General features: G+C 44.7%; 1 protein-coding gene across 1 annotated transcript in view; it reads left to right on the top strand.

The window, feature by feature from the left end:
* The first annotated feature begins 1,361 nt into the window (after positions 1-1,361).
* Positions 1,362-26,246, top strand: part of RIC8B (RIC8 guanine nucleotide exchange factor B) — a 73,026-nt gene continuing 48,141 nt past the window's right edge. The window contains exons 1-3 of the mRNA XM_040439581.1: positions 1,362-1,583; positions 17,209-17,256; positions 20,697-21,305. Of these exons, the coding sequence (XP_040295515.1) occupies positions 1,500-1,583; positions 17,209-17,256; positions 20,697-21,305 (741 nt within the window). The 5' untranslated portion in view covers positions 1,362-1,499. The remainder of the gene's footprint in view (positions 1,584-17,208; positions 17,257-20,696; positions 21,306-26,246) is intronic.

Here is a 26,246-nt window from a genome sequence, read left to right as displayed (position 1 = left end):
ATAAACGCGGAATTTGTGGGTGTACCCGGAGCTACTCTCAACAAAGGGACAGGGATGGAGGGTGGTTTAGGGATCTGGAACAGCTGAAAATGAAAAAAAAATAAATAAATCTGTGCAGCTATTCCAGATGTTCTTCTTCTTTTCAAAAGGAAAGGGGTTAAATCGCTATGGTGTGCACCACAAGTCACAGCAAGCCAACAATCAGCACAGAACCTCTCTGCATACAGTCACCAGCTAGAATGTCTCCATGCAGGGAAGTTCTGCCTCTTCCTGTGCAGCTATAGCGCTGCCGTTGTCCAGCCAATAGAAGCATTGGCAGGGGACCCAAAACACTGGTGTCCCCTGCCTCACCTCGGAGGTGACCGGGGCTGACTTGTTCAGCACCTGCCACCTCCCCCTGATCTTCTCCCGACCCTCCCCGATACCTCTGACAGCTTCCTGCGCTGCAATGTGTCGGTCTCATTGATCAGCCAATCGCAGCTCTTGGAGCTGCAGGGGAGCGGTGCAGCACCATGCTGCCCTTACTCGGCATGGCTGCCGGTAAGAGCAGGCATGGTGCTGCGACTTCCCCCCGATCGTTCCCCAGAGCCCCGCCGACCTTGCGCCGTACATGTACGGCGCTGGGTGTTAAGTCACGTCCGGTTGCGCTGTACATGTACGGCGCTGGTCGTTAAGGGGTTAAAGGTTAGGTCTTGTCACTTGGGGTACAAGAGTTAGATTTATCAAAACTGGTGTAAAGGAAAACTGGCTTAGTTGTCCATAGCAACCAATCAGATTCCACCTTTAATTTTTTCAGAGCGATTGTGGAAAATAAAAGCTAGAATCTGATTGGTTGCTATGGGCAACTAAACCAGTTTTCCTTTACACCAGTTTTATATATCTCCCCTCAAATGGTAAAATAACCAACTGGGCATTATACCAACTTCCCTAATTCGCTCTAGTACCCACCTACACCCAGGTGGGATTCACCTTCCATGCCTTGTACGTGGGAGCTGACATGACTCCACATGAGGTGACCAATATCAAAATTTTGACAATAAATTTTTTTTTTAAAACATAGAAAAAATCCTTTACACCTGCTACTAATCAATGGTTGCTACCTTATACCCCCATTGATACACCATTTTTACATCAGACGAATAAAACGCCAAAAACATGTCGGCCTCCATAAACCGCGACCAAACCCCCTTGTTTGTTGTACACGATTTTCAAGCTTGACGCATAACACGCACTTCTCCCATTCATTGCAACTAACGCGAGATAGGTTGGGGCCAGCAGGTTAGGCTGAGCTCCGAATGAATGATCATGCTGACTGAGTCTGCGCACTTCGCCTATACAGAATCAAGATAGGTAGAGCCGCGACCATCAGAATACGAGTTACAGGGCTGGTCAGTGTGTGTATGACGGCGCATGCGCAGACAGAGAGGCTCTGTGAGAATGTAAAAGAAAGGGCTTTGCTTCTAGTTTATATTTAAGTTTCCTGCACTTTCAGCTTAGACATGGACCTGGAGACGGTGCTGGGAAGAGTGAGGCCGGGGAAGCATGAGGAGACTGAATCAGCTCTGAAGGAATACAATGACCAGGTAATGCAATACCCTGCATTGTATGCTGTGCTGTCATTACATTGTATACAGTGCTAGGAGGTGGTCACCAGGCTGTACTGTCTGACTGCACTGTGCTTATGGCATGATTACCCCTCTAATCATATAATATGCTTGATTTCCATAGCAACGACGTATTCGTCAGTGCTTTACAGTCAGCAGACATACATTTATATAGACTTCCTGTTTACATAGCACCGACATATTCTGCAGCGCTGTACACTAGGTTGTCGTCACACCAATCCACATTCCCAATGTGGTTTGCAATCTGATCTCCAGATTTTACACATACATTAGGTACTGCTTCCTAGAAAGCCAATGAACCCATCAAGTATGTATTGGAAACCGCCATCAACGCGTGGAGCATATACAACTCTACGCAGTCGTTGGATTTGAACCCAGGACCCCAGTTCTAACCAAAATGACCACCGTTCATGCAATTTCTGCTTTAGGAATGCCCTTAGGTACTGTTTTGTTTCCCGTCGTGATGGATGGTCTGAGGTCGTACATTCCTCCTCGTTGACCAAAATGATAATCATGTGACAAAAGTTCACAAAAATTGCATAAAAGAGAAAAAAAAGAGCTACTAGAGTCTTATGCAAGTCACATGTACAATTTGCCAGAAGACACAAGAGACCTGGAGGGTCAGGAGGGGGTTATAGTTGATACACTGGGTGTCCGTTCCATGTTCTGTGCTTCGATGTATCTTCATATGTGGGTAAATGGAGGAGATTTATCAAAACGCGTGGAGCAGTTGCCCATAGCAACCAGTGAAGTTACTTTGATTGATAGCTGCTAGAATTGGGGAAGCCTCTGATGGCGGACGCCTAAAGGACTTGTCTCTAGATACGAATGATGGGGGATAAGTATCTGATCCGTGAGATCCCCACCGATCAAAAGAATGGGGGTTCTGTGTCCCTGAATGAATGGAGCTTAGATTGAGCTTGCACGTAGCTGCTGCATTCATTCAGTACGGCGCTCGGCTATTTCTGCCAGTCTGATAGGGAATGAATGGCGCATACTCGACCGCCGTTCCATTCATACAAGAACAGGAGTCCCGATTCTCCTGATCAATGGGGGTTCAACTATTGGGATCAGATAAAGACAAATACTTTATTGGTGATGAGGGTAGAGGGTAGACTCCTAATGTGGGATGGTTGGGGTTTGATCAGTAGTATGATGGGGCTATGCTGCTTGCTTCAAACTTCTCTGAGGGCTTCCTTTATGACATCCCTGTGAAGACCACCTATAAACTACAAGCTGACTTGGACTCTGGACTGAGTGATTGGGCATCCACTTGGCAAATGTGGTTCGATGTGGATAAATGTAAAGTTATGCATCTTGGTAGTAATAATCTCCGTGCATCATATGTCCTAGGGGATGTAGCACTGGGAGAGTCACTTGTAGAGAAGGATTTGGGTGTCCTTGTATATCGTAGATTAAATAAGAGCATACAATGTCAATCAGCTGCTTCTAAGGCCACCAGGATATTGTCATGCATTAAACGAGGAATGGACTCGCTGGGCAGGGATGTAATATTACCACTTTACGAAGCGTTGATGCGGCCTCATCTGAAATACGCAGTCCAGTTCTGGGCACCGGTACATAGAAAGGATGCACTGCAGCTGGAAAAAGTACAAAGGAGAGCGACTAAACTGATAAGGGGCATGGAGGGTCTTAGTTATGAGGAAAGATTACCATATATAAAGTCCTACTGGAACGAGGAGGTGCAAAACTAGGCGTGGTCTGGTTATCATGATCAGATAGTGATGACCAATCCTAGCAGTATGCTGTTGCTTGGCCTCATTCAGATTATTATTAATATTTTATGCACTTATATAGCGCTACTATATTCCGCAACGCTTTACAGACTTTGCATCGGACTGTCCCTAATGGGGCTCACAATCTAAGTTCCCTATCATATGTCTTTGGAGTGTGGGAGGAAACCGAAGTACCTGGAGGAAACCCATGCAAGCACGGGGAGAACATACAAACTCCATGCATGAGTGGTGTTGACGTCGTAGTGAAGAATGGACAGCCCCCGGACTGGACACTGATCCATTATAGTCCTTGTGCAGTTTTGTGCACAAACCGATGGAAAGTCCTAGCATGCACTGTTTAGTTCTGGTTTTCCTCCAACACTCGCCCATTTTAGTGAATGGTTGTTTAAGAAAACTAGACTGCACACAAATCGTCCTTCTTTTCCCGCCTAGCTCTCCTTTCTGAACGAGCCCTTATTATGGTGGAAATACCCTTTTAGGTATATTGTTTTTCTTCTATAACTAAGACCAGGCTGACGCCAGAATCGGTTGTCCTCTCCTAATAGGTATATCTTCTTACATTCATGTATGTTTAATAGGTTAGAGCATCCCATATCAATGAGGAAACCATCTTACCCTAAAGTATCGGTATACACCTACGTGAGTTCAAGTTTGTTTCTAAAAGAAATTTGAAACCCTGGATAGTGACGTCGTTTGTAAGGTGTGCCAGATCACACAACAATCATTGTCAGTGCCCTGCGACCCCAGTGACTTTTATGGGGTCCATTAGATGCTGAGGTGTATGTCACCTTGACAAGAAAAATAGCGCTGGTTCCGGAATCTGCAGTGGACACAAATGTGATCATGTCCTTTTACACAAGCATATGAACACTCTTTCCCGATCATTGCCCCATGCAAATATTCCGCGATCAACCGAAATGTTGATCATGTCTTTATGGTGGTCATAAAAATGATTGTCGGCAGCAGATCGCCCCTTGTACTCAGGTATCTGATGTGAACAAACATTGTAATTCTGTGAGAACTGAACCACCACAAGAACAATTCCCGATAATTGCCCAGTGCAAATAAATAGGAAAATCGGGCACCAATTGACTCCTTACGAGCTGTTCATCCTCCTCTGTGAAAGCACCTCGGAATATTACACTTTTTATGGGAAAAAATGTGACTATTATTTAACCCCTTTTATACACCAAATGGACCCCATAAAAGTCACTGGGATCGCAGTGCCGGCGATTGTTGTGTGATCCGGTACTGCATCATGTTCCACGTATAAAACAGACTCCACAACCGCGATGTGAACAGAGCCTTATTCATGTAGTTGCTTGCAGTTTTATGAGGAAATTTCTTTGTATAGAGGAAAGTTGCTAACAAAGGCTGGTATAGCTGAACTGGTGGAACTGGTATACAGCGGTTGTATAACAGCTTCCTGGAATGCTATCACACGTATGGAAGTGCAGTGCATGACGTCTATTATGGTCTGATGGAAATGATGCCTCCGAAGGGAAAACGCTAAATGGAAGCTGAGTAGTTGACGCAATCAATTCTTCCAATAACACATTAGCTGTGCATGGAAAACCGAAATATATGACAGATTAAAAAAAAACCTTAGGCAAGAAGTTAAGTAACTCCGTGAATTACAGCTCATTTTATACTCCAGAGCTGCATTCACAATTCTACTGGAAGCAGTCGACAAGCTCGGAGACAGATACACCCCATCGGCTTTGCTCAGCTCCTACAATGCAGGGGAAGAGTTATTTTTTTTCCCGGTGTTCACGATATACCGCGGTATTAAAAAATGGCGATATGGCGATATCGCTGTTTCCTAATTACCGCGGTATTTTGTGACGTCATGTGTGCTGACCGCATGTGTGCTGACTAAATCTGCGTCCGCCCGCCCCTGCACCTTGCATAGAGCTGAGAAGTACAAACACATTACTTCCTCTCGCTCTTGGCTCCTTCTTGCTCCGCCTCCCTTATTCAAGTCTCCAGACTCCACCCACCATCTGACATCACCGTCCGTCACCCACCTGTGTCGGTTCTATGTGGCGAACTCTGTGTGAGTACTGGGTGTCTCTGGAGAGACTTTTCCTGCGGCTGCCTAGTGTGCTCTAATGACAAAATTACAAACGTATTACTTCCCGCAGCGGGCCGTCCCCGGCTCTCCCTCCTCCTTGCTCCGATATTCAAATCTCCGCCCACCGACATCTGATGTCAGAATCAGAGCACACAAGCGAGGCAGCCGCGGGAAAGGTATATCGTAAAGTATTACTGTATGTATGGTGGCCTGTGGCTACAAGACTTTATTATAACATCTCCTTGTGGCCCCCGCCCCCTACAGTGTAACGTCTCCTTGTGGCCCCCATACAGTGTAACGCCTCCTTGTGGCTGCCCCCATACAGTATAACATCTCCTTGCGGCTGCCCCCATACAGTGTAACGCCTCCTTGTGGCTGCCCCCATACAGTATAACGCCTCCTTGTGGCTGCCCCCATACAGTATAACGCCTCCTTGCGTCTGCCCCCATACAGTATAACGCCTCCTTGTGGCTGCCTCCATACAGTATAATGTCTCCTTGTGGCTGCCCCCATACAGTATAACGTCTCCTTGTGGCTGCCCCCATACAGTATAACGTCTCCTTGTGGCTGCCCCCATACAGTGTAACGCCTCCTTGTGGCTGCCCCCATACAGTATAACGTCTCCTTGTGGCTGCCCCCATACAGTATAACGTCTCCTTGTGGCTGCCCCCATACAGTATAACGTCTCCTTGTGGCTGCCCCCATACAGTATAACGTCTCCTTGTGGCTGCCCCCATACAGTATGTCTCCTTGTGGCTGCCCCCATACAGTATAATGTCTCCTTGTGGCTGCCCCCATACAGTATAATGTCTCCTTGTGGCTGCCCCCATACAGTATAACGTCTCCTTGCGGCTGCCCCATACAGTATAACATCTCCTTGCGGCTGCCCCCATACAGTATAACGTCTCCTTGTGGCTGCCCCCATACAGTATAACGCCTCCTTGTGGCTGCCCCCATACAGTATAACGCCTCCTTGTGGCTGCCCCCATACAGTATAACGCCTCCTTGTGGCTGCCCCCATACAGTATAACGCCTCCTTGTGGCTGCCCCCATACAGTATAACGCCTCCTTGTGGCTGCCCCCTATACAGTATAACGTCTCCTTGTGGCTGCCCCCATACAGTATAACGCCTCCTTGTGGCTGCCCCCATACAGTATAACGCCTCCTTGTGGCTGCCCCCATACAGTATAACGCCTCCTTGTGGCTGCCCCCATACAGTATAACGCCTCCTTGTGGCTGCCCCCTATACAGTATAACGCCTCCTTGTGGCTGCCCCCATACAGTATAACGCCTCCTTGTGGCTGCCCCCATACAGTATAACGTCTCCTTGTGGCTGCCCCCATACAGTATAACGCCTCCTTGTGGCTGCCCCCATACAGTATAACGCCTCCTTGTGGCTGCCCCCATACAGTATAACGCCTCCTTGTGGCTGCCCCCATACAGTATAACGCCTCCTTGTGGCTGCCCCCATACAGTATAACGCCTCCTTGTGGCTGCCCCCATACAGTATAACGCCTCCTTGTGGCTGCCCCCATCCAGTATAACGCCTCCTTGTGGCTGCCCCCATACAGTATAACGCCTCCTTGTGGCTGCCCCCATACAGTATAACGCCTCCTTGTGGCTGCCCCCATACAGTATAACGCCTCCTTGTGGCTGCCCCCTATACAGTATAACGTCTCCTTGTGGCTGCCCCCATACAGTATAACGCCTCCTTGTGGCTGCCCCCATACAGTATAACGCCTCCTTGTGGCTGCCCCCATCCAGTATAACGCCTCCTTGTGGCTGCCCCCATCCAGTATAACGCCTCCTTGTGGCTGCCCCCATACAGTATAACGCCTCCTTGTGGCTGCCCCCATACAGTATAACGTCTCCTTGTGGCTGCCCCCATACAGTATAACGTCTCCTTGTGGCTGCCCCCATACAGTATAACGCCTCCTTGTGGCTGCCCCCATACAGTATAACGCCTCCTTGTGGCTGCCCCCTATACAGTATAATGTCTCCTTGTGTTTTTTTTTCTTTTAAACGGGTATGTATCGTTATCACGATACATTTCTTAATATCGTTATCATCTGAATATTTTTGATATCGCCCAATCCTAGCTGTAACTCGGAATCAGTACAAGATAAGTAATAGGTGGGCAAACTAAGGCTAATTTCACACGGGTGTTTTTCCCCCCCAGGTGCTGCCCAAGTTTTACAATGGACAGCCCCCTAACTGAATGCTGACCCATTCAGTGGAATAGGAATCTTCACATGCACGATTTTCTACACAAACCATCTATCTGTGCAGAGAAGATTGCAGAATGTTCTATTCTTGCCTGTTTTTCCTGCAAGACTCTGTGGGAAAACCAGACCTCACACGGGCTCCAAATGGGATATGGACTTCATAGATGGAGGACCTCCCGTCATCCTGCTTACAAGGGACTGCCGCGGCAAGCAGGTGTAATTACAACTCCCGCCATCCCCATTCACTCAGTGGGACGGCTCCTTCGTATTCACTTAGAAGTGAATGGGGCGGCTTAGGTGTAATTACACCTGCTCTACGCTGCTTTTGCGATGGCGAGCAAGTAAACAGTGAAGAGAAGGCTGCGCTCGTAGGAGCGCTGCTTTGTCTTCATACAGCTGATCAGCAGGGGTTCAGCGATTCGGACCTCCGCCGATCTAATATTGATGACCTAACCTGAGGATAGGCCATCAATAGATAAAAAGCAGGCAACCCCTTTCATTTACCGTGTCTTGTATTAGAAAACTGAAAAAATATATATTTGTGGGGTGAAATTGAAACCATCCCCCCATATTTCCTTATTCTGCGGGTCAATGCGATTACAGCGATGCCAAATTTGTATGGTGTGTTTTTGTTTTACCACTTTTGAAAAAAAAAAAAAAACTTTGAAAAGAATCTAAATTTTCTTTGCATCACGGTTTTCTGACAGCCATAACCTTTTAATTTTCTGTCTGCAGAGCTATATGAGGGCATGTGTTTGCGGGATGAACTGTAGTTTTTATTAGTGCCATTTTTGGGGTAGATACGACTATGTGAACACAATTTTTTTTTTGAGGGACAAGGTGACCAAAATATGGTGAATCTCGTGTTTTTATTTTTTTCCTGTTACAGTGTTGACCGTGTAGGAAAAATATTTTTATATTTTAATAGACCAGACTTTTCCGGACGCGGCGATACCTGTTATGTTTTTTTTAAAATTATTGTTTATTTATATTTAAAATTGGGAAAGTGGGTGATTAGAATTATTTTTTTTATTTTTATGTTTTTTAATTTTTCTTCACACTTTAAAAAAAAAAATGTTTTACCTAATAACTTCACACGCTGCCGATTTGGTTGCACAATATGCCACGACTGGAAATCGGTTCCAAAGGGTGCCTTCCAATCCAAAGCATGGAAGGGACCCTTAGGGGTCTAGAACCTGGAATCTTCTGATCGCTTGTTCCATAATAGAGAACTGTTATAGTCTATAGGAGTCTGACGCACTACCTGCTGAGCTGTGCCTCGTGCACAGCCTTACAGGCAGTTTACCATGACAGCCCCCTCTCTCTGCATCTGAGGGGTTAAAAGACCTGGTCATTGCGGCCGGGTGCTTGCTGTATTATAAAGCTGGCACCCGCCACTTATGGAGCAGTCTCAGTGCAGATGCCTGTTCCATACATTCCCTCAGCCACAATGATGTTGCATAGCTTCTATTGGAAAATGGGAAAAATTATTTGTGGGGTGAAATTTGGAAAAAAATCCTCTAAGGTTTTTTTAGGTTTTGTTTTTACAGCGTTCAGTGTGCACTAAAAGTAACATAATGACCTTATTCTGCCCGACTAATATCAACTGGCATATCATTAGGGCCATTGTGCCTACTATTATCTGATCCCCTGAGGAACCTATAGATCTGAAATAGGGGAAATGCGTCGGGTAGGAAGACTACAGATAGATAATGGGATACTAATGTAGGAAGGGACAGTTATTTTGAGGGTCAGCCACCGAGAAGTGGGGCCACCTCTTTCCGGGCCATTACTCTGCTTGTAGGCAGGGAATGTTAGTATTATAGGGTAAGAATCCCAAAAGCAAACCCATGTGTGCCCCTTAGAGGTATTTAAGGTGGATATTATCCAGAATTAGAAGACATCTTTCTCTGTGATCGGAGGCTCAACTACTATTTGGTTGACTACTGAATCGTGAGTAGCCACAGCGGTGGCAAATAACCCCCCAAAAATGTATCAAATACTGACCCTCCTATCATATATAGTGTACTTATTATCCATATGTGATGATTGTTATGTGTATTTAATGGGATTTTATTTTAATAACATTTGATTAAAAAGTTATGTTTTAAAGTCCAGTGAATCCCCAATATTTCACCCACAATAATATCTAGTTTATTTTCAGTCATTTCTTCATCCTTTACAAGGCCATAGGATGTTATAACAATCAATCTTGCTGCGGGGGCTCCAATCGGAAGACAGGGGGAGCCTGAGGGGTTAGGGTACTTTCACACTTGCGGCAGAGGATTCCGGCAGGGAGTTCCATCGCCAGAACTGCCTGCCGGATCCGTCAAAACGCATGCAAACTGATGGCATTTGTCATACGGATCAGGGTCCTGATCCGTATGACAAATGCATTGAAATGCCGGATCCGTCTCTCAGGTGTCATCTGGAAAAACAGATCCGGCATTTTATTTTTTCACATTTTTTGCGGTCTTAGCATGCGCAGACCGGAAGGACGGATCCGTTTTGTCAGAACACTTGGGGCCAGATCCGGCATTAATGCATTTCAATGGGAAAAAAATGCCGGCAAGTGTTCCGGAAATTTTGGACAGAGATAAAACCGCAGCATGCTGCGGTATTATCTCCGTCCTGAAAAGTCAAAAAGACTGAACTGAAGACATCCTGAACGGATTGCTCTCCATTCAGAATGCATCAGGATAAAACTGATCAGTTATTTTCCGGTATTGAGCCCCTAGGTCGGAACTCAATGCTGGAAAAGAATAACGCTCGTGTGAAAGTACCCTTAAGGGTGCACTCACACGTTGCAGATTTTGTTGGAGAAACTGCCACAACGGAAAACCAGTTCCGTTCATTTGAATGGGGCGGCAAGCACATGGATTTCTGCAAGCCCCAATCAGCTGAATGGAACTGGTTTTCATTTGCAGAAATTTCTCCGACAAAATCCGCAAGGTTCTGTGTTATCTCCGATCGTGGTCACTATTTGGCCTATGTAATTGTGTTGCAGATCAACCAACAGAAGAGCAAATGATGCCCGACTATTGGCAGCCTGTCGCCCTGTGTAACCTGGCGATAATTAATACAGATGAATGGCGGAGGTAGGATTGCGGTAGGAATTCTTTGCATCAACTAGTGCGATAGATCAATGCAAATAAGTGCTGACTGACTCTTGTATCAATGATCAGTGCTTGTCCTGTTCAGGAGCTTTAGGCTCTGTTCACCCTCAGGTTAGTTCTTTTCCTTCAAAGCATCAGCAGAGTGGTCTGGCGGTACTAAAATTTGTGGTAGCCTCCCTCTTTTGGCAAAACACTGACAATTTACACATAGGGTTGCAAGAAGTACCAGGGGCCGTATGTCTGGAACAGGAGGCCCCTCAGAAATAAAGCAAGCACTGGTGAGCAGTCCGGTTAGGCTGGAGACTCTGTTTGGTGCCTCCATCGCAGATTAAATAGTACAGCATATAGTGCTAACATGACGGGCACCGTAGCTGAACTGAACGGACCCCGTTATATGTCAGTGCGGTCCATTGGGCGCCATTTGTGTCTATCTTGTAACTGATTAGCGACAGCTTGAATTCCATCTCTTTACTCCTATGGGTACACGACGTGTATATTGACTAGGGTGTCCTTTTTCTAAAGAAGTTGATCAGCACAGGTCCAACTTCGCACACACGCGGCTGATAACAGCTTATCCACAAGTGAAGCCGCAGCCACCGTCCATGTTGTCCATGGATTGTATGAAGGAGCCACTCCTGGCTCATCGAGGGGTAGCATGGCGTCCTAAGTGGGATCTCTACGATGATGTCCGTACGCCCTAATAGGGCACATGGAGCATATAATAGAAATGTACCATCTCCGAATTCAAAATAAAAATATTTAATATTATATTTTTGTGTCATTAATTTATTAAATGCCCAGCTTCTTGCATATTTACTTTCATAGGAATTTAGGTAAATTTTAAAAATGTTAATCCTATAAATATATCTTATGCGCCCTCATTGTAAAGCCCTGATTTATCCAAAAAGAATGATAACTAGCAGGACTGATATGGAGAGAACTTGTAGTCCCCAAGAGGAACTTTAACCTCTCCTGACATGTCTTTTTTAGTAACTACTTGCATTTCCCCATTTAATACCAGTTCTGGGGCATCTACTCTTATGACTTCATGATGCGCTAGTCCTTTATTATTCCTGCTAATAGTTATGAATGAATTGCTAGCAGTTTGTAGTTAAGGTCCAGATGGGTGTAACTGCACAGTCTGACACTATGCAGACTGTGCAGGGACACATCCCATCTGTTAGCGCCCATCTGGACCTTCATGACGCATTGCTAGCAATTCAGTCGTAACTTCTAGGTGGAATAATAAAGGAATGGCACATCACAGAGTCATAAGAATAGATGCTCCCGAATCGTTATTACATGGGGAATGCATGGAGTTACTAAAACAGACATGTCAGGAGAGGCGACAGGTCCTCTTTAAATCAACATTTTCTTTTTGTAGTGTCTCTCTGCTTTAGCCATTCGAAAAGGAAAAAGTCTCCCAAGTGGAGAGCCCCTTTAAGCCTGTGGGCGACCCTTGGTGAGATTGTCCATGTATTGGTCAGTCGCCCTCTATTTGCAGCATGTTGTTTCTGATCTCTGATGCATTAGCAGGTTGGGTTTGCTCATTTTCGTTCTCCACCTTCCTTCATGGAAAGCATCAGAAGCCCACACCATTGCTGCTTTGCATAAAGGAAGTGTTTGATCTATGCCAAATGACGTACTTGGTGATCTTTGCCAGCCCAGCGTAAACTGGGAGAAGCTGCGTGAGGCAGAACAGCTACTGCCATTACCTAGATTTATATATTGATGTCTTTTAGCATACATTTAGCTACATTTACTGCGAATTCTAGGTTCAGTCTGAATGAAAAGGTGATAAATATTTCAGGAGGACCCGAAACGCGTTGCTGCCTTAGACAATGCGCTCTGCATGGAGAATGCTTTGTATAAATTAATAAGCAGGACTTGGAGTCAACTTTCACACTTAATGAGAGAGAACTTGGCGCTGAGATGTACTTTGGCTAAACAAACGCATTTCGCTATTATTTTATCATTTCACTGGAATGTTACATTGTAATTAATCAGATTATAGACCAGTATAAAAAATCTTACGTTTATTTTTGAGCGATGGACACCCCCAATCAGGAAAGCTTTCTATTGCCTTGCATGGATTTCCTCCTAGTAAAGTGTACACCAGAATCCTAGCTGTAGGGCAGCACGTAGAGGCCCTGTGATTCTGGATTACAGAGCCATCGGTACTCCTTGTCTTACCACACAATACCTTCTAGCATCAGTCTAAGGCTACTTTCACACCAGCGTTTTTTAGGGATCTGTCATGGATCTGCACAAACGCTTCCGTCATGGTAATACAACCGCCTGCATCCGTTCAGAACGGATCCGGTTGTATTATCTTTAGCATAGCCAAGATCCGTTTTCTATTGTGTCTGAGAAAACGGATCCATCCTCATTGACTTCCATTGTGTGTCAGGACGGATCCATCTTGCTCCGCACCACATCGAGGACAGAAAATTGCTGCTTGCAGGGTTATTCTGTCCTCGATGGGGACGCAACTAAACGGAACGGAATGCATTCTGGGGCACTTCGTTTCGTTCAGTTTGGCGTTTTCTCCCGCTATTGAGATCCTATGACGGATCTGAGTAGCGGAAAGGGAAAGCGCAAGTGTGAAAGTAGCCAAAACTAGGCACATGAACAACTTTACTCACGGCCCTTAATTACGGTAGATAATGGTCAGGTTGCCATAGGTGAGGTCTCAAGATGGATGATGAAATAATTGTATATCCTGGTCAGCAGACATATAGCTCACCCTAAAAGCCCCTATAGCTATCCCTGCCTACAGGGGCGACCCCACTCTCGGTGGCTAAACCCTCAGATTCCCTATTACTTCCCTATATATGCTTTAAGGTTCTTCAGGGGACCATAAGGCAAAGTCCAAGGAATGGTATTAAAAGATGGTCCCTTCAATGCTCAATGTCAGGAGCGCTGACGGGTCCTTTTTAAGGTTATTAGTAGAAGTGATTCATAATAACTTGATTTAGGCCTATTGCACACGACCGTATGGCTTTTTCAGTGTTTTGCGGTCCATTTTAAACGGATCCGTTGTTCCGTTTTTTGTTTCCGTTGTGTTTCCGTTTCCGTTCCGTTTTTCCGTTCCGTTTTTCCGTATGGCAAATACAGTATACAGTAATTTCATAGCAAAAATTGGGCTGGGCATAACATTTTCAATAGATGGATCCGCAAAAAACGGAACGGATACGGAAGACATACGGATGCACTTCCGTATGCATTCCGTTTTTTTGCGGACCCATAGACTTTAATGGAGCCACGGAACGTGATTTGCGGCCAAATATAGGACATGTTCTATGTTAAAACGGAACGGAAAAACGGAAAAACGGAAACGGAATGCATACGGAACACATTCCGTTTTTTTTGCGGACCCATTGAAATCAATGGTACCGTATACGGACCGCAAAAAACGGCCAGTAAACGGGAAAAAAAAACGGCCGTGTGAAAGAGGCCTTATGGAATTGTTGGTTAATATATTATTTCTGATGGTTCCGAATTTCAGTTCCCCTTCAAGCTGAGCATCGGCTCGCAGACACAAATACACCTTGGTTGGAAGGTAAATGCATTCAGCGCGGTTATTTCCATACGGGAATGCTCTGACGACAGTGAGCTGTAACCATGTGCTGTACTTTGCCTCGGCCCCACCGGGGACAATCCCTTGATGCGCTAAAGATATATTTGCTAGAAAGCAAATACACAGGGACTGCTTTAAAGAGATCCACTTAGCTTTCCTGGCATGCCTGCTTTACTAAATACTTGTAATCCCCATGAATCATTCCAGAGCATCTTTTCTTAGAACTGTGCATTGTACCGCTCCTCTGTTATTCCTCTTATAAATGTATTTTAAAAAAATTGACAGTCGGGTGTTATCTTTCCCTCTGTTAAAGGGGTGATTGGACAGTAGTGTCATAGAGTGTATAGACCCAGCTCCAAGAGGAATAACAGAGGAGAGTTATGACAGAAGATGCTCCACAATTGATATTTCATGAGGAATACAGCCATTTACGACAACAGGCATGTCAGGAGAGGGGTCATCATTTAAAGGGGTCTGACACCTTTAGGTGGGGCTAGGAGAGTAGAAAACACTTAGGGGGTCATTTATTAAGACCGGCGTTTTAGACACCGGTCTTAACATCCCCTATAGCTGGCGGTGGATCCTCCAGAGTTCTGTAGAGGCACCGTCCTCTCCATACTTTCACCGCATCCAGCGCCAGCTCTAAATGTAAGCCAACTTCCTAGCTGTCTTATGTTTAGACCTTTTTCTACGCCTAAACCAGGCGTAGAAAATGGTAAATGAGACGGGCCTGCCGGCCCACCCCATTCCCTGCCCGCACCACGCACACTTTTTTTTAAACCTGGCGTGAGTGGCGCGAAAGACCTTTGCACCGCAATCTGCGCCAGAAATACACCTAATATAAGTGTATTTCTGGTTAGTAAATGAACCCCTTCGTTTTGGAACAGATAGCTCCGTTCCATTGAAGATAGCATCAGGGTAAGATGCAGGGTTGCCAACCACAATTTTTCTTTTTTCTGGACAACTTGGGTTACTTTTACACTCGCATTTGGTGCAGATCCGTCATGGATCTGCACAGACGGATCCGTTCAGATAATACAACCGTCTGCATCCTTTCAGAACGGATCCGTTTGTATTATCTGTGACATAGCCAAGACGGATCCGTCATGAACTCTATTGAAAGTCAATGGGGGACGGATCCGTTTTCTATTGTGCCAGATTGTGTCAGTTTGGCTCAGTTTCGTCAGACGGACACCAAAACGCTGCAGGCAGCGTTTTAGTGACCGCGTCCAGAGCGGAATGGAGACTGATCGGAGCCAAACTGATGCATTCTGAGCGGACCCTTTTCCATTCAGAATGCATTAGGGAAAAACTGATCAGTTTCGGACCGCTTGTGAGAGCCCATGACGGATCTCACAAACGGAAAGCCAAAACGCCTTATCCCAAAATCACGGACAGCCAAAAAATAATTCTATATACTGATAAGAACTCATTACTAGCATTTACTATGAGCTGTAAAATGATGATAATTACCACCATTACCATATGGGGAATGTAAAGTGATAACTATTATATGTGGTATCATAATCTGCTTTAAAAGCAGAGAAATTTAAATTTAGAAAATTGTGAATTTTTTTTCTGTAAATTTTCAATTTTCTAAATTTTCTGTCTGCTTAATGTTGGCATCATTTTGAATTTTTTTTTATTTTTTTTAGGATGTTAGAAAGCTTAGAATATTAAAGGATAACTGTCACATTTAGACCCTAATTTCAATTTTCATATATGTAGTTACTAATAACATGATATTCCAGAATCAGTTACTATTAGACTGACTTACCCCATATTTAATAAGATTCAGCCCTTAGCAACCAGTCTGCATAAAACTGCAATTTCACTATTCAGTTAAGATGGCCGCCACTGCCCTCACCCTGAGGCTAATCCCGCCTGCCCTCACTAGCCAGTAACAATAGCCCCCCAAAAGTGTCAGTAACCAGAGCCCTCCCCCTAAAGGGTTAATCTCCTGCAGCACAAAGGGGTCCTCTTACCACATGTTGCTTTCATTTATACACTGAGCAGATGGCAGATCTCCCTTCCCTGGTCTGCGCTGCTTCCACTCTGCATTCTCCAGCTCTGCTGAGTGAGGGAGCGTCTGCCAAGCGCAGGGACAGGGAGAAGTGCACACAGCCCAGGCACTGTTATCAGCTGCTAGGGAGGACCTGGCTTTAATCATTTACTTACAGTCCCTGGCTGTCAGTAATGTGACCCTGCACGGTGCGTGCTCCGTCTATCTGTTTAGATGGACCATGCCTAGCAACCCTATTGTAAGCACAGGTAAAAGTAGGCAGAACAGGGAACAAAACTGTGGAATTAAGGGGTAATTGAATACACAGTGAAAAGTTGAAATAGGGCCACCAAGGTGATATTAATCACCACAATCCAATACTCAAAAAATATAGTTATCCTTTAAAAGCAATTCTTAAAATTTTTACGGAAATTTCCCAAATTTCCAAAATTCCATGGAATCAGTGACAAATGGGCATGCACTCATGAACTGTTAGATCGTGGGGGTCTAACTAATTGTCCCCCATCGACCATGAAAGTGGGGGTCCCATGCTCCAGAATCAATTGAGCGTCTGATCGTTCAGTCGCACAGCTACTTTCTATAGGCCTGGCCGAGCGCTGTACTCTGCTGTCTCTAGCAGTCCCATAGAAAATAAATGGATCAGTGAGGTCCAGCGGTTGGACCCGCACAGATCTAGCAGCTATCTCCTATGCTGTGGATCGGAGCAAACTTCTGCGGTGCTGCCCAGATCAGTTTCCGGCAGCCATTTTGTGACAAACATGCTGTATATGTTTCTCCTGTTCATGTAGTTTGTATCTTCTCCACACAGAATCGCACCATGTTTCAGTTTGATCCAGCTGACGAAGAAAAGAGAAAGGCAAGTATTGTTTCTAGAAGGGCATTCTGACCTTGAATTGTGTGATTTTCTGCCTTGTCCCTGGCATGTTAGTGAAGTTGTTCCCTGTTTGGTTTTTATTGGGATTTTATGTGAGTTTTTCGTGCAAGTTTAAGCATCTTAGAACTCTGCAGTGGGCTGTTCCTCTGTTATTCTTCTTGTAAATGTATGAAAAAACTGACAACTCGTTGTTACAACCCCCATTGTACTGTCCAGTCTTACATTGTCAGTACTGGTAGGACAGTGTGTAGGTACTATTCCACTTGTCAGTGGGGGATGTATCACCCTATTGTCAGTTTATCATTTATTATTTTTATTATTTATAAATATTAATAATTAATACATTTTCAGGAGGATTAATAGGGCAATGGCACAATGCAGAGCTCTAATAAAGATTCTTCAGTATATTTATGTATTTACTAACGAGACATGTGTTTTCCGGGAGTTTAATTTTGTTGGCCTATTCTCAGGATAGGTCATCAATATCAGATTGGCAGCGGTCCGACACCTGGTATCCCCCCAATCAGCAGTTTGAGGAGGCTGCGGTGGACACCTGCCTTCTTGCTGCTTACCAAGCACAGTACCGTCCATTGGATAGCGATTGTGTTTGGTACTGCAGCTCAGCCCCACTCACTTGATTGGGACTGAGCTGCGCCTAGGCCACGTGACTGATGAATGTGACGTCACTGGCCTAGGAAGAGGCCACAGCGCTCACAGGAGCACCGCAGCCTCTTCAAACAGATGATCGTTTGTGGTGTCAGGAGTCAGACCTCAAACAATCAGATATTGATGACCTAACCTGAGGATAGGCCATCAATAGAAAAATCTCAGACAACCCCTTTAAACTGTGTATGTTCTTTTGATATACAGTTAGGTCCAGAAATATTTGGACAGTAACATAAGATTTGGCATTTTAGCTGTTTACCAAAACTTTTAATATACAGTTATATCATCAATATAGGCTTAAAGTGCAGACTCTCAGCTTTATTAAGAAGGTACTAATTGGAGGAAGGGTTTAGGAATTACAGCTATTTAATATGTAGCTGCCTCTTTTTCAAGGTATCAAAGGTAACTGGACAATTATCTTAAAAGCTATTTAATGGGCTGCATCGGCTATTCCCTCGTTAATCCATCATCAATTAAGCAGGTAAAAGGTCTGGAGTTGATTCCAGGTGTGGCATTTGCATTGGGAAGCGGTTGCTGTGAACCCACAACATGCGGTCAAGGAAGCTCTCAATCGAAGTGAAACAGACCATCATTAGGCTGAAAAAAAAGAAGAAATCCATCAGAGAGATATCGGAAATGTTAGGAGTGGCCAAATCAACAGTTTGGTACATTCTAGTAAAAAAGAGCGCACTGGTGAGCTCGGAAAGTCAAAAAGGCCTGGACGTCCACGGAGGTCAACAGTGGTGGATGAAGAAAAACCCCTTCACAACATCCATCCAAGTGAAGAACACTCTCCAGAAAGTAGATGCATCAGTATCTAAGGCTAGTTTCACACTAGTGGCAGCCTTCTCCGGCAGGCTGTTCTGGCGGGTGAACAGCCTGCCGGATCCGTGCTGCCACTAGTGCACGCGTGCCGGCTCCATTGACTATAATGGGGGAGGGCCGGAGTTCCGGCGGCCGCACGGCAAACATGCTGAGAGGCAGGCGGAATAAAACTACGACATGTCGTACGGATCCGGCCCGCGCCGGAACAGCCTGACGGAGAAGGCTGCCGCTAGTGTGAAAGTAGCCTTAGTCTACCATAAAGAGAAGACCTTCTGAGAGCAAATACAGAGGGTCCACCTGAAGATGCAAACCATTAATCTGCCTCAAAAATAGAAAGCTAATTCCTCAATCCGATGTTAAAAGCTGAGAACCTGAGAAGAGTCATGGTTATTCAGAAATTCCTGCTCTCCCTGCCCAACCATGCGTGCTGAGACACCGTGACGTGGTGCATGAGGGGCTCCGATATGTTCCTGACTGGAAGATATTGACAAAGTTCTCAGCTTTTAACATCGGCCTGAGGAATTAGCTAGTATTGTCAGTTGCGCATCATTTTGGTGCATTTTTTGCAGTGATTTGTGTATGTACTCAAAAATAGAAAGGCTAGATTAGACTGCCCAAAAAAATCTAAAGAAGCCAGCCCAGTTCTGGACCAGCATTCTTGGGACAGATGAAACTAAGATCAACCTGTACTAGAATGATGGGAAGAAGGCATGGCTTCTAATGGCACTGGGTCACTAGTGTTTATTGATGATGTGACAGAAGCAGCCGGATGAATTCTGAAGTGGACAGGGATATACTTTCTGCTCAGATTCAACCAAATGCAGCAAGATTGATTGGATGCCGCGTCACTGTACAGGTGGACAATGACCCAAAACATACTGCAAAAGCAACCCAGGAGTTGTTTAAAGGGAACCTGTCATCAACTTTATACTGCTCATACTAATGGCAGAATAAAGTAGAGACAGGTGAGTTGATTTTATCATTTATAATCTATCATTTATAAGTTAAAAGTAAGTGGTTGCCGAGAACCAACATCACAATCATTGCAGACTAGGCCTGGAAAAGAGTCACAGCCACCTGAGAAGAGTCCTGGTAATTCATGAAGTCCTGCTCTCCTGCCCACCTGCTGATGACTGACAGTCTTCTACCTAGTTTTCTCCCTTTCTCTCTAGGAGAGAACTGCCAATCATCAGTAGATGGGCGAGAGTGCAGGAGATTATGTATAACCAGGACTCTTCTCAGGTAGATTTGACTCTTTTCAAGGCCTGTGTTGCAATGATTATGATGCTGGTTCTTGGCAACCACTTACTTTTAGCTCATCAGTGACACACCGCTGACATCAGTATTTATGTCTATATTTTATGCTGCCCTCAGTGAGGTCAGCATAAAGCTGATGACAGGTTCCCTTCAAGGCAAATAAGTGGAATATTCTGCAATGGCCGAGTCAATCACCAGATCTCAACCCGATCCAGCATGCATTCCACTTGCTTAAGACAAAAGTTAAGGCAGAAAGACCCACAAACAAGCAACAACTGAAGACAGCTGCAGTAAAGGGCTGGCAAAGCCTCACAAAAGAGGAAACCCAAGGTTTGGTGATGTCCATGGGTTCCAGACTTCAGGCAGTCCTTTCTCACAAAGGATTGTCTACAAAGTATTAAAAATGAACATTTGATTTATGGTAATGTTAATTTGTCCAATTACTTTTGAGCTCCTGGAATGAGGAGGCTTTGTAGAGAAACTGTTGCAATTCCTAAACTCTTTCACAGGATATTCTTGTTCAACCCCTTTAATTAAACTTGACAGTCTAGACTTCAATCTCAGTTGTTTCATTTCAAATCCAATGTGGTGGCATGCAGAGCCCAAATCGTGAAGATTGGGTCACTGTCCAAAAACTTCGGGACCTAACCTAGTATATATCATTTATTTTGCAGAAACTATGTGAAGCCCTTTTCGAAGTCCTGGATAAAGGAGCGAGCACGTCCTGTCAGATGACATGCTTGGAAGCTCTCCGCATCCTCTCCAGAGATAAGAAGGTTTTAGCTCCAGTGACCACAAGGGAAAATATGGAAATCCTGATGAAAAAGGCCAAGCTGGATCCTGAAGTGAAAACTCTGGGGGACGTCGCTGACTTCCCGGTCGTTGTTGAGGCGTTAAAGTGTTTGTGCAATATCGTCTTCAATAGTCCTACTGCGCAGAAGCTGAGTCTGGACCTGAACTTTGCTGCCGGGCTTTGCAGGCTATTGGAAAAGTGCATGGACGGACGCGCAGTCAATGACATTCGCTGCTTCGATCTGCGGCTGCTCTTTCTGCTTACACTTTTGCACACAGACATTAGGGCTCAGTTAAAACAAGAACTGCAAGGACTGCCCCTACTTACAAAGACCCTGGAAAGTATCCTGAGTGTTCAGTGGGCAGGGAAATACCAGGCTGTTGCTGAAGTGAGTGCCCCCGCGCTGTCAGTGCAGGAGACGGACTGCACCATCGAGGCTTTAAAAGCGCTCTTTAATGTGACACTGGACAGCTGGAACGTCCATAGTGAGGTATGGCTTTATTTTTTACATTTTCTAACATACATGCATGTTTTTCAGGAGTTGTCTACTTGTGGACAGACCCTTTTTGTCAGGTAATACGCTGATCACAGGATGTCCCACTGTTGAGATCTCCGGCGATCAGCTGTAATCTGTGGGGGAACAGGTAGTAAATGTTCAGTATCCCTGCAGCGTAAATGATCCAGCAGGTGCGACGTTTCGGCTATACATTAGCCTTTTTCAGGCATTTATATACTTGAAAAAAGTTTCCCAGTTTCCCTGCAGCGCCACCACAGGGGAAATTAAGCATTACACAGTGTATTATATTAAAGGGGTTTTCTAGGAGTTTTACATGGAAGACCTATCCTCTGGATGGGTCATCAGTATCTGATTGGTGGGGGTCTGACACTCGGGACCCCCGCTGATCAGCTGTTTGAGAAGACAGCAGCACTCTATCAGCTTTTCCTAGGCCAGGGGTAGGCAACCTCCAGTACTCCAGCTGTTGTAAAACTACAGGGTGGGCCATTTATATGGATAAACCTTAATAAAAATGGGAATGGTTGGTGATATTAACTTTTTGTTTGTGGCACATTAGTATATGTGAGAAGGGAAACTTTTCAAGATGGGTGGTGACCATGGTGGCCATTTTGAAGTCGGCCATTTTGAATCCAACTTTAGTTTTTTCAATAGGAAGAGGGTGATTTGACACATCAAACTTATTGGGAATTTCACAAGAAAAACAATGGTGTGCTTGGTTTTAACATAACTTTATTCTTTCATGAGTTATTTACAAGTTTCTGACCACTTATAAAATGTGTTCAATGTGCTGCCCATTGTGTTGGATTGTCAATGCAACCCTTTTCTCCCACTCTTCACACACTGATAGCAACACCGCAGGAGAAATTCTAGCACAGGCTTCCAGTATCCGTAGTTTCAGGTGCTGCACATCTAATATCATCTGAAGGCAATCGTCTATGCTGTGAAGATACGAGATGTGCAGCACCTGAAACTACGGATACTGGAAGCCTGTTCTAGCATTTCTCCTGCGGTGTTGCTATCAGTGTGTGAAGAGTGGGAGAAGAGGGTTGCATGGTCACCACCCATCTTGAAAAGTTTCCCCCCTCACATATACTAATGTGCCACAAACAGGAAGTTAATATCACCAACCATTCCCATTTTATTAAGGTGTATCCATATAAATGGCCCACCCTGTACAACTCCCAGCATGCACACTTGCTCTACTCTACTTAGAACTCCCACCGAAGTAATTAGTGTTGAATCTATTTTCCCACCGAAGTAATTAGAGCATGCTGGGAATTGTAGTTTCACAACAGCTGGAGAGCCGAAGGTTGCTCACCCCTGCCCTAGGCCGTGTGACATCACATTCATTGGTCACATGGCCCAGGCCAAGCACAGCCGCTCTACAGTGTACGGAGCTGAGAGAAGGCCGTGGCTCTCACAGGAACACCCATGCCTTCTCAAACAGCTAATCGGAGGGGGCCCAGGGTGTCAGACCCCCACTGATCAGATACTGATGACCTATTAGTCTAACATACATTTTCAACCAAATTGACCATTCGTTGGTTGACGATCTTTTAAGCCAGGCGATGACAGACCATCATCATCCTCATCTGAGAACTGGTCCGCTGCGTTTTTACATTTTTATCCATTAGCCAGATGAAAAAGTATTTTATTCAAAAAAAGATCGCTGATGGACAAAAGATAGTTCTTCAATAGAACATTCCCAGAAAGATCTTTTGTCCCTCGCCCGGTTTCACTGAACGTTTATGGCCAAACGAGAAATGAGTCAACTTTGCAATAGGTTGTAATGAAACATCCCCTATGGTTTTCTGTCTATAGCTCCTATACAGACCCATGTGTCTCCATGGTAACAGACAACAAACCAACCCTGTAGAGTCTGATTCTGTACTCCATAGCTGTACACAACAGAAAGCAGGTCCTGGGGCTAATCCTGTGTTCTGTTGTGTGTCTTGCAGCCAGCTTGGCGTTGTCTCCATGCATCATCAGTCTGGGTACCTGTATGGCAGTGCTGCCATGTACACCTTTTTCTATATTTTGCCCATTTATCTGTGCTTTACATCTTGATAACCTCTACACTATGTTGCCATAAAGTAGGCAACAAATGGAAGGTTACATTAGAGTAGGTTACGGCTGTATTAATCGCTAATGAGTGTTTGTGTGTAATACTGCCGCCGATTGCCTAATAAATGAGCAAATGCTTAAACTTAAAACATACTTAAATGTCAGCGCTTGCTGGCGGCAGATCGTGCTGTCTAATAGCGATCTGCTGCTGGTAAACCACTAGATAGTATGGGGACGAGAAGTGGCATTAGCGATCACTGCTCCCCATGCTGCGGAGGATATCACTGCATGTAATAGAATCGGTCTCCTCCGCTAGTGAGCAGGCGAGGAGATATGACACTCGGAACGCAGCATGCTATTACATACATACGTTGGAACGCTTCCCTCCTAACAATCGCTTGCTGATCTGCCTGTCTTGGGGTCTCTTCGTATGTCCGCAATTCTGTTCCGCATTTTGCGGGACGGAATTGCGGACCCATTCATTTCTATGGTGCCGCATGATGTGCTGCCCGGATCCGAAATTTGCGGACCCGCACTTCCGCAATTCCGTTCCCGGAAAAAAATAATAGAACATGTCATATTCTTGTCCGCAATTGCGTACAAGATTAGGCATTTTCTATTAAGTGCCGCGATGTGCGGTCGGCAAAATGCGGAACGCACATTGCCAGTGTTCGTGTTTTGCGGATCCGCGCATCTGTAGATCCGCAAAACACTTACGGACGTGTGAATGGACCCTTAGGCCTCTTGCACATTTCCGTTCCGTTTTTTTGCGTTCTGTTTACGGAACCATTCATTTTAATGGATCCGCAAAAAGAAACGGAAGATATTCCGTATGCCTTTTGTTTGCGTATTTCCGTTTAGATATAGAACATGTCCTATTATTGTCTGCATAACGGACAAGGATAGTACTGTTCTATCAGGGGCCAGCTGTTCCGTTGCGCAAAAAATGGAATGCACACGGACGTCATCCGTATTTTTTCCGGATCTATTTTTTGCGGACCGCTAAATACTGAAAAAGCCATACGGTCGTGTGCAAGAGACCTTATACAAGCTTTAGACAAGGTTTGTTTCCTGCCTGTTACCATGGAGACACATTGGGCCAGATTTATCATTACTCTGACAGCTCACTCCACTTTAACATATGGCTAAAGTCAGTTTTAGCCAAGTCAGATTTATGATCGGCCCTTTAAGACTGTAATAAATGTGGTTTGACGGTAGCAGTTTATCCGTCAGTAAGCAGCTTTACAAAAGTCGCACATCTTTACGAAAAAGTCGCACGTTTTTATGAAAAAGTCGCATGTTCTCATAAGATAAGCATGGTCCTCACTGGAGTGAAATTGCGACTTTTTTGCGACTTTTTAAATAGTCCCAATAGTAAATCTGTCTAGAGATTCATTTGCATAAGAAAACACGCCCACTTTCAGAAAACTGGCGAGCATAGTGCAGAGCCGAAAAAAGTCGCAAATTTGTGCGCAGTTTTAGCGTTTGGGACTTTTTTTGGGACTTTTTCACTCCATTATTCTGACCTGAGCTAATGATAAATCTGGCCCATTGTCTGCATAGGAGCTGTAGTACCAAAACTGTAGGAAGTTTGTAGTTAAAATTGATGGCAAAGTTGCTTCATCTGTCATTTTAAAGGCATTGAGACAGAATCATTTGGTTGCGACCGTGAACATATGGGGGAAGCAAACAAAAACAGGTATGGCAGCACAACATTTCACATACAAACGATAAAACTGGGAAATAGGGATTATACTAAATTAAAGGGGTATTATACCTACTATAAATGAAAAAAATAGAAGCTCTTTGCGCACATTTTTGGGCCCGACACACGTTTGATCAAAAATGTGCGCAAAGAGCTTCTATTTTTTTCATTTATAGTAGTTATAATACCCCTTTAGTTTAGTATAATCCCTATTTCCCAGTTTTATTGTTTGTATGTGATATGTTGTGCTGCCATACCTGTTTTTGTTTGCTTCCTGCATGCTAGCTTTATGGATGTGCACCTGCGACTATGAATGTGCTAGTCTAAATTTCCGTGAACATATGGGGTCATTTATCAAACTGGTGTAAAGTAGAACTGGCTTAGTTGCCTATTACAACTACCGTAATCAGATTCTGCCATTCATTTTCCAAAAAAGCTGTCAAAAGTGAAAGGTGGAATGTGATTGGTTTCTATGGGCAACTAAGCCAGTTCTAACATAGTTTAGAAAGTTGAAAAAAAACATTTGTCCATCCAGTTCGGCCTGTTATCCTGCAAGTTGATCCAGAGGAAGGCAAAAAAAAAACTGTGAGGTAGAAGCCAATCAGAATAACTCCCTGGATCAACGACCCCTCTCTAGTAGCTATAGCCTGTAATATTATTACGCTCTAGAAATACATCCAGGCCCCTCTTGAATTCCTTGATTGTACTCGCCATCACCACCTCCTCAGGCAGAGAGTTCCATAGTCTCACTGCTCTTACCGTAAAGAATCCTCTTCTATGTTTGTGTACAAACCTTCTTTCCTCCAGACGCAGAGGATGTCTCCTCGTCACAGTCACAGTCCTGGGGATAAATAGATGATGGGATAGATCTCTATACTGACCCCTGATATATATATTCATAGTAATTAGATCTCCCCTCAGTCGTCTTTTTTCTAAAGTGAATAACCCTAATTTTGATAATCTTTCAGGATACTGTAGTTGCCCCATTCCAGTTATTACTTTAGTTGCCCTCCTCTGGACCCTCTCCAGCTCTGCTATGTCTGCCTTGTTCACAGGAGCCCAGAACTGTACACAGTACTCCATGTGTGGTCTGACCAGTGATTTGTAAAGTGGCAGGACTATGTTCTTATCACGGGCATCTATGC

This window comes from Bufo bufo, chromosome 1 (genome assembly GCF_905171765.1).
Source record: "Bufo bufo chromosome 1, aBufBuf1.1, whole genome shotgun sequence".
Taxonomy (NCBI): Eukaryota; Metazoa; Chordata; class Amphibia; order Anura; family Bufonidae; genus Bufo; species Bufo bufo.
This window is presented reverse-complemented; position numbering and strand designations above follow the sequence as displayed.